Source organism: Corvus moneduloides, chromosome 13, assembly GCF_009650955.1.
Source record: "Corvus moneduloides isolate bCorMon1 chromosome 13, bCorMon1.pri, whole genome shotgun sequence".
NCBI lineage: Eukaryota > Metazoa > Chordata > Aves > Passeriformes > Corvidae > Corvus > Corvus moneduloides.
Genome location: NC_045488.1, coordinates 5,187,037 through 5,196,272, shown reverse-complemented (window position 1 = coordinate 5,196,272; position 9,236 = coordinate 5,187,037). Strand labels below are relative to the sequence as shown.

Below are 9,236 nucleotides of genomic sequence, written 5' to 3'. Positions count from 1 at the left end.
TCCAAAAAAGAGGAAAGGATCCTGTCAGTCTGTGCTGTACATCCTAACAAGGTTCCCAGGGAGCTGATGGAGGTCTCAGTAGGGCAGTTCAAGGGAAGGCGATGGCAGAGGCCATCATGTAGGAGTATAGCTGGACTCACAGCTGGCCCTCATCCCACTGTGGATGGCACGATGAGTGCAGGGACAGCTGCTGCACCCCAGCATCCCCTCCTCAAAAAGAACCAGCCTGGCCCGTGCTTCCCATAGGGGCTCATCACCTTCTGAATTGTCATCTCAAGGTGCCAGCTCCCAAACCAAGCGTCTCCCCAGCCTGCACTGTCCAGTACAGTATCTAACTAACACACCCAGCCTCTATTGCCACCGTTCATGCCTCCACTTTGTCCCCGAGGCACCAGGAGTGTCCCAGCGCTTCCACTTTGTCCCGGGCAGCCAAGAGCTCTCCCGACAGCCGGCGGGAGAGACGGCTCTGGGCGACATCCCATCCCGCTCGGCCGCTGACACAAAGCAGCACAGCCCTGGAAAGAAGAACACGTCTTTATTATATCCACAGCAGCTCGTTACGAACGCGGCAGAGTAGGGCAGAGCCCTCGTCGTCACGGGGAGAAGGCGATCCTTCGGCCCCGGCAGCGGGGCGAGCTCCTGCGGCGGGGGAGGCGGGCGGGCGGCGGGGCGCGGCTCAGGGCGAGGCGGGCTTGTCGGGGTTGTGCATGTGGTACGCGTCGCTCTCCTCGTCCTCCGGCACCTGCGGCAGAGCCCCCTGAGCCCCCCGGGCCGGGCCGCGGGCCGACAGCGCCATCTCGTGCCCCCCGCCCCGCTCCCGCCCCGCGCCCCCCTCACCTCCCAGTACACGTCGTCCTCGAAGCAGTTCTCGGCCGCGGCGTCCCCCCAGATGGGCAGCTTCAGGATGCCCCCTGGAAGGAGGAGGGCAGGGCGGTGGGCAGGGGGCCGTGAGGGATGCAGGCGGCATGAGGGTGGTCCACCCAAGGGGGCAAACGCAGCCCTGGCACGTTGCTCAGTGCCGTTCCCCCAGGATGATCGCCCCGGCCATGGAGAAGGAGCAGACTGATGCCTCTGTTTCAGCTGCAGGCTGGCTCAGCCCTCCCCGCTCCGCGCTCCCCTCCGGCTTACCCACAATGGCACCCCCAGCAAATGCCATCAGCAGAGACACCACAATGCCGGCCGCCTGGAACCCTCCCTGGATGCTGGGTGTCCGCGTCTGGTACGCGCCGGTGAAGTCAAACGCCTTGATGAACCTGCCGAGGGCAGAAATGGTGACAACAGCCCCTGACAGGAGATATTCCCTGGCTCCAGAGGAACCATGTTGCCCTGCTCTCCTGGGAACTCTTTCCTAGCCCCATCCCTCTTCTACAATCGACCAGGAGAGTTTTGCAATGACCAAAACACTGCTCACTTCCTTCTCTGGCCCTGGCAAAGCTTTACCAAGGAGAAGCCCAAAATATAAACATTCGCTTTGTAATTCAGACTTTTAGCCTTACCTGACCCCACAAAACAATGCAGGGGGGAGGGAGAAGCACTTCCCTACCCATTGTGGCCCAGAATAATGCCAAACAGCAGGACTGTGGCTCACTTTATGAGGCCACCAGGAATCAGCTGCATAAGATGCTGCTATGTAAGATGGACTACAATTCTGTAAGCCCAACACAGCCAGTGTGCCCCACGTTTTTGAGGGACAACTCTGGGCAACTCTGAACTACTAACAAAAGCTCTTAATTGCTCCCTGCTCCCAGCCCACAGAGTTTCAGATAAAATCTGTTCTCAGGGAAGATTTTCAAGCCATCTTACCCTTCCTTTCCATATACATCTTCCGTGGCTGCGGCTGCTGTGATGGCCCCCACAATGCCCCCAATAAGGCCTGGCATGGCATGGAGGTTGTGGATGCCACATGTGTCCTGAATGTGCAACCTAGACTCCAAAAAAGGCTGAGGGGAAGGGAAGTAGAGACAGATGAGGGAGTTGAGCGTGGCCCGGGAAAGGATTAGTCCCTTTCATGGAGGACTGGGATAAGCAGAGAAAGAGGAGCGATATTGTGTCCCAATAAAGAGCTAAGGGCTTGTAGACAAAGATGTGAACCAAGCTCAAGGTAAAACAACAACAAATCCTCCAAACACACTCCTGTTGGGAGTATGAAACTTCCTGAGCACTTTGGGGCAGCAAAAGGAGTCAGAAGTGCATCTCATAAGGGATTCTGGAAAGCAGGAACCATCAAAGGGAAGTGAATCCATGTCTGGTCTCCTCAGCAGGACCAGGGCTGCAGACCCCTCGAGCAGCACTCACCGTGAAGTAGACATACCCCACCGTGGACACGATGCCAGAGATGGACCCGACAATGAGGGAGCCGTATGGAGTCAGCATCATCTCGGCGCTGGTGCCCACGGCCACGCCGCCGGCCAGTGTGGCGTTCTGGATGTGGACCTGCAGAAGCAACCGCCCTGCCTTGGCATCTCAGGAAGATTGTAATTGCTCAGGGATGGTGCAAATGGCAAAGTGGGAGAATCAGCTCTGAAAATGTTTCCAGAGGAAATATCAGGGCCCATTTTCCTGCTTGGTGGTGAAAAACAAGAAAAGAACAGGCGGCTTCTGTCTGTAGCACAGGAGCACATAGACTCCCACTCCCCGTACCACACACGTTCTTTGCATCCACAGATATGGGTGGGGAGTTGTGATGAGATGGAAATTGTCTCACCCGTGTGTCATGCAAGCTCTGCTGTCACAGAGACATGTCACCCACACATCTAACACGTACAAGTCAGCCCCCCGATTGCTCACGAGCTGCTGCGCAGGCCTGGTTTGCTGGGGAGCGCTGCCAAACACGCCCAGCAGAGCAAGTCTAGTCCCTGCTGTGACTTGGGTCCACCACAGATAGGGCATCACCCCACACCTCAAGCCCCGCAGGACTCATTCCCACTTTCTTATTTCAGAGCTTCTGCCTGGATGCTGGTTTCACCACCATGCCCTGAAACCCTGCATCTGTTCAGCATAGCACAAGTGCCAATTGTTTCCCGGACCCTTGATCAACCTCATTACATGTCCCCTGGGCAGTGCAGAATGCTCTGCTCCCATCTTACCATGTCAAGCTTGCCCTTCTTTTGCAGCATGCTGGAGAAGGCCATTGTGGTGAGGACACAGGCAGCCAGCGAGCAGTACGTGTTAATGGCAGAGCGGTGCTGGGCATCCCCGTGATCAGAAATGGCTGAGTTAAAACTGGGCCAGTACATCCACAGGTACAGGGTACCTGGTGGTGGGATGGGGCAGATGGGATGAGGAGGAGAAAGGGAAAAGAGAGAATACAGGGACTGAAAAAAAACCTCTAAAGAAGATACTTTTGCACAGGGGGAAATTACATCCCATAGTCCTCCTTCCCCCAAGCCGCACCCCGCGTGATGAGACCAGCATCAGGAAAAGCTGGCTGAAAAAGGGAACCAAAATGCATCCTTGTCTTCCCAGGCATCATCTCAGACCAGGCACTGATGAAGGGAGCTGAGTAACTCTGAAAGGTGAAAGCCCTCTGGGATGCAGAGCTCCTCAACTCCATATCCTGGGTTCAATTTTTCCCAGAGACACAGGAGGAACCACCCTGTGCAGCTGAGTGGTCCCCACGTAGCAGCACCCCCGAGATGAGGGCTGACTCACCGATCATAGCAAAGAGGTCGGAGTGGTACACGGAGCCCTGCTTGTCCTTACTCTGCTCCAGGTTGGGTCTGTACAGGATCCGTGTGACTGTGAGGCCGAAGTAGGCTCCGAAGGTGTGAATGGTCATGGAGCCACCCGCATCCTTTACCTGCAGCCATGGGAAAACAGAGGTTTGCTTCTGCAATCGCCACTCATTCTGGAGCTGAGGCCCGATTTGCATCCTGCCCAGCTTGTCTGCGCACTTGACAGAGGGACCCAGTGCTCCTGAATTGCCAAGCTTTCGTGTAAAACCCCAGAAGATCTCCCTTCTCAGGGAAGTACAACCCACTGCCCCTCTCCTTCATAATCTGTCTACTTTTGCTGCCTGAATTCTTGCATTTTAAATGCTTATGAAGGCAGTGGCTTGGTGGAGCCATAGCAAAGGGAGACAGTTTGGAGAGGTGCAGAGAGGAAGGAGCAGAACAAAGCAGGTACTACCTAAAGCCTTACATGAAGAAGGTTGAGGAGGATGTACTCGTTCACTGAAAAGAGCGTGACTTGAAACAAAGTCATGACAAGGAGCTGGATGGGGCTGGTTTTGCCCAGGATTGCCCCAAAGGCGATGCATACGGACCCCACGCAGAAATCAGCATTGATCAGGCTGGAAAACGGGAAGGAAAATTGTGGTTCAATAAAGAAATACTCCTCTGTGAATCACTCTCACCTTCACCCTGCTCTAGAGATCCCACCTGAAGACAAAGAGGTGATTAGGAGACATCCCCGGATTTCCCACTGACCTTCCTCCCATCCTCACACACCCACATTATTTAGATAACGCGGATGATACGTGCTCTCAGCACTGACATCCGTGGTGCTTGGCTTGGCACTAAGGGGTGACACTCATCTCAAATCTCCCTTTGAGCAGTACCACCACAATGGCAGGTACCTTTGGACTGACAGGTGGAAAGCAAGTGGACGTATGTGGAGGGAAAACAACAGTTTAGAGACTGATTTGATGTAAGTGAGGGACAGGTGTTGCCAGCTGCTTGGCTCTCATTCCAGCTCTGCCACTGGCCAGGCAAGAGGTGCCATCCCGGAGCCCAACTCCTCCTTACTTCTCCACTCCAATGAGGATCTTCCCGTTCTTGAAAGAGTGGAACCAGCCTTGCATCAGGAGAGCCCACTGGATCCCAAAGGCAGCAAGGAGGAAATTGAAACCCACAGCTCCGAATCCATAGCGCTTGAGGAAGGTCATGAGGAAGCCAAAGCCCACAAAGATCATCACATGGACGTCCTGGAAGGCTGTGCAGAGGGAAGGGACTGTTAGCTCTGTGAGGACAGCAGGGCTGAAAGTGCCACGTGCATTTGGTGTTGAATAGAAACTAATTACATCAGAAGCAGTACGGGGGAAATTCAAGCAGAAATGTGTGTTTGCCTCATGTCCCCACATTTCTAAGTCTGAAAAGGGCTCAGCTTTTGGAAACTGGCTTTTGGGTAAAAGGCTCAGCCTTTAAAGTAAATGTTTACTAAAAGCTGTGTGCAAAAGAAGACCTGAGAGTAATGGAGTGTACAGAGGAAGACATTTTTCTGTTCAGATGGTTTATTCCCCTTTTGTAAAAAACTCAAAAAAAATCATGTGAAATGAACAGTAAAGTTTTGTTAAAACATGTAAGTGGTCATTTTGGGTAGGTCCATTCATTGCAGGGTCCTGGTGATGGCTCAGAGCAAGGAGAGCACAAGAACAAGGAATGTTTACAAATACATTTTTAAATGCTTTGGAAATCAGCAGCAAAATACCCTTGAAACCAGAAACCCACTTTGTGAGATTTTTAGTGCTTAAACCAGAGAGACCCAGTTCTTCCCACTAATGGTCAGACCTGCTCACTCGAGCCCCTCAGATGCCCTTCCCCGGGGGAAACCAGATCTGTGTGAGCCTCTTGAAAGACCTTCTTGGTGCAGTAAACCCACTGTACTTTTTAATGCTGCACGTTTCTATCAGATAAGCATTGCTTTGCAATTAAGTGAGCTGAAACGCTTGCATACTTACAAATTGAACCATGCAAACCCTCACACTGCAGGCCACTCAGCCCATGGAAAGAACAGGAGGCCCAAGGCTGGGATCCCCCCTGGGAGGCTCCCACCAGCAAACCCATGCTGTAGGACAGATAAACACAGCATTGATGGAGCTAAACCAGAAAGTTCTGCATTTTGCAGTGCACAAATCATTGTATCCACTATATCCAGCAACATCTGTGCACCTCAGAGAGGGTGTAAGCTCAGGGCAAAGGAAATTCAGTGACTGCAAGTCCGCTCTACCCCGAACCTGTGCTGAAATCCATCAGCCCCTGGTCCATTTCCACAGAGCTTGTGTCTGCTACTTCCACTGAGGGCTGGTGAAGACTTGCATGAAGTGCAGCTCTGCAGAAGCCATGACTTTCATCCTTTTGTGCTTTAGAAGACCTTGCAACTTGTTTAAGATGAGCATTTGGACAGGCTTAAGCCATGTAGTGCCATGCTCATCTGCTTGCTCTTAAAAAATGCCTCCCATGCCTATGAAATCACTCTGAAAAAAGGAAGGAGGCGAGATCTGCAGCTGGCACTGTTCAGCAGAGGTCACTTCAAAAGCACTTCTCCACATGTCCTAAGAAGCAGCCTTCCTTACTGTGGTTTTTCCACACAATCCCATAGACTTTCTCTCTGCAGCTGTATTTATTTCCCCTCTCTCTTTTCCAGTGTAAGCAGCACAATATACTGCTAGAATTATCCACTGCCATTTGCATTACATATTCATTCTTTCTTCCTAAAAGCAGAAATACACACGTCAGACTTAAAGCTGTGGACTGTGTGCCTTCCAGAAACCCAGAGGATCCCACTGTGTGTTAGACCCTGTACGAACTCAGGAGGAAGAGCAGATCTTTCTTCAAACCGCACCCAGACTAAAACATTTTTCTAACCCTTGCCTTTGTTTTCCCTTAGTAAGAATAACACTGTTATCACTGAGAGGCAGAACAGGCATTGCCGTGCCCTAAAGGTTTTGTAAGCCCACTTTTGCGGGAGGACAATTGCCATAACTACCAAGAGGAAGTGTTTGGGCTTTGGGAATGCTACCCGGGATGAAAAATCGAATTTCTTTTTCCCTAGAGAGCAGATGAGTTACCCATTATGGAATATCCATGTGCAATCCAAAATGAGAAGGAACTGTCACACTGACTGGACCTGGCAATGGGCACCACTGACACAACCACGCACTGGCTTCCTGAAACCAGGACAACTTCCCTCTGCCCGCCTTCCCAATCATCTCTGGCTTGAAGGACCTTGTCAGTTTGTCACTCCTATCCCTCTGCCATTGCAGACAGGTCCTGTGGACAGCAGTGATCGAAGATATGTGGGTCCAAGTAATCTTTGGGTGTTCAGCCACCACATTATTCTGAGCAGCACTGGATGGACACAAGGATTAAAATTCCAGGGCTTGGCCACCTTGTCATGTTTGTCCGTCTTAGCAGAGAGAGAATATTTCTGATTAGATAAGGGAGAAAGAAAAGCTGCGCTTTTGGGCATGTGAACTCTTCCTCAGATCTGAAACAAACGTAATTCAGAGCTAAACTGAGCAGTTGCCCTTAGATTGACTTAGTTGTGTTGAATCCATGCAGCCATTTGAGGGGGAATATTTGGCACTGCAGAGCAGGAGTGGGATATGAGGACAGAAGAGATGTCACTTCCTTAGCTCCTACACGCTCTTTCTTGGACTCCTGATGTCCTCCCAGCACACCAGTGACAAGAGCAGCCCTCAGGCACTGCTTCTGTTCCACACCAACCTGCGTGGGGCTGGTCCCAGGAGCAGATGTCCAGGGAGAGCCTAGGGCAGCCACGACCGTACATGAACCTGGAGGCTGACTGAGCAGCAGGTTTCTGTAAGCCAATCCTTTTCTGAACTAGCTAATCCTCAGCAGCCACAGGTTGCTATAGCTCCTTTGATTTAGCAGGTGTTTTTAATGGAAATGTTCTAAATAGATGCATGACTCAGGCCTGTTGCTTCCTTGGAAACAATTGCCTACAGAAGCAGCCTGTTCTGAAGGGCTCACAAAGATGACCAGCCTTGGAGATCAAAGCCACCCAAAGGCACTGCCTGGCCAGAAGGGCTTTAACCTTCTTAATAATTTCTGTGTCACTACAATGTAGAGACCCAAGAACCCTGGGATCCTGGCAGCTTAGGAGGACTCTGGCATTGAAATGCCAGTAGCTAAAGGGTAATTCACAAGTGAGGGGGTGGACGGAGGAAGAGGAGGAAGATGTCACAGGATCTCGACAGCTGTTCCTCTGTGTGCACAGAAAGGCTTGCTCTGATCCAGAGCTGAGGGAGGGGGCAGCAAGCTGAAACTTTCAGAGTGCTGGGAACACGTCAGCCCTATTCCTGGAAAAAAGACATCACGATACCCTGCTGACAGAGCCCCAAGGCACTGGAGGGCCATGAGGCTTTTCTCTTGCTCTTTGGTGAGCCCCAAACCAGCCTCAAGGCAAGAGCGCGACTTTCCAGCCATCGGTGAAGACAGCGCCTATGACAGGCTCTGCCACAGGACAGGATGGATGGGATGGGATGGGATGGGATGGGATGGGATGGGGACCAGCCAGCACAAGGATTAGGCTCCCAGAATACTCACAGGGGTATCGGAAGTAGAAATCATTCTCTATGTCACTGGTCAGGTTCATCTCTCGCTTCTCTTCCTCCCAGTGTGCATCAGCTTCGGCACCGAAGTGCACGAAGACCCCAAAGAGGACGATCATGGCCACCTCCCAGAGGAGGCACACGAGCGGGAGCCGCCAGCGCATGTAGGTGTTCTTTGCCATGCCTTGGTGCCTCGGCCTCTCCATCCACAGGGATTCCGGGGGACCGTGCGAGCCCGCGTCCCCCGCGCCCGCCCAAGGCCGGTCACATATATAGGTCGGAGAGGGCGAGGTGGGGCCCAGGGAGGTGCCTCTGGCAGGATCACATTTCAGAGCACTGGAGCTTCAGCAGGGTTGTTTCTCTAAACCCACCTTCCTCCCTGGGAGGAGGGACAGGCTTCAGCACCTTTCCTCTGAGCTGCTCCGAGCACCTCTGAGCCCTGCCTCCACGGGGACGAGAAGATGTGGAGGCCAGTGCGAGTGGGGAGTGGAGGCAGCGTGTCCAGCCCCCTGCTCTGCCCAGTCCCACACCCCTTCCCAGCCCCTGGCAGGAGCACCCTGATCCCTGCTGTCCCCTCCCCCCTGGCTCTGGGTGCTCCCCTCACCCCCCTCCAGTTCTGCGAGCGCCTTTCCCCTGCTGGCACTGAGGGTGAAGGCAGGGTGCCCTTTCCTCCCGCTCTTGGCTTTTGGAAAAGCAGCGGTGCTGCAGAACTGGAGGAAGGGGAAGGTGTGTGCTTCAAACCAGGTACCAAGATCCTGCACTGAGTGCACAGACACGCGACGGCCCCGCCAAGGCTGCCACAGAGCTGTAAGGATGTTCAAGTGACACATGTTCCATAATTTCCCAAAGCGATTTACCCAGAGCATCCTCCTGGCAAGGCAAACGGAGCTGGGGCTGCATAACCAGGGCAATACTGTGAGATGGTGCTGGAGGCCTGAACGCC

The 9,236-nt window shown here is 53.0% G+C and overlaps 1 protein-coding gene across 1 annotated transcript; it reads right to left on the bottom strand.

Annotated features, from left to right (window-relative positions):
- Positions 1-516: 516 nt before the first annotated feature.
- Positions 517-8,722, bottom strand: RHCG (Rh family C glycoprotein). Its single transcript, XM_032123459.1, has 10 exons — positions 8,289-8,722; positions 4,746-4,932; positions 4,141-4,291; positions 3,652-3,799; positions 3,087-3,253; positions 2,296-2,433; positions 1,804-1,940; positions 1,129-1,253; positions 838-911; positions 517-742 (listed from the first exon to the last, which is right to left on the bottom strand). Exons 1-10 carry the CDS (start codon positions 8,497-8,499, stop codon positions 677-679), a joined length of 1,404 nt encoding a protein of 467 aa, XP_031979350.1. The 5' UTR covers positions 8,500-8,722; the 3' UTR covers positions 517-676.
- Positions 8,723-9,236: the final 514 nt, after the last annotated feature.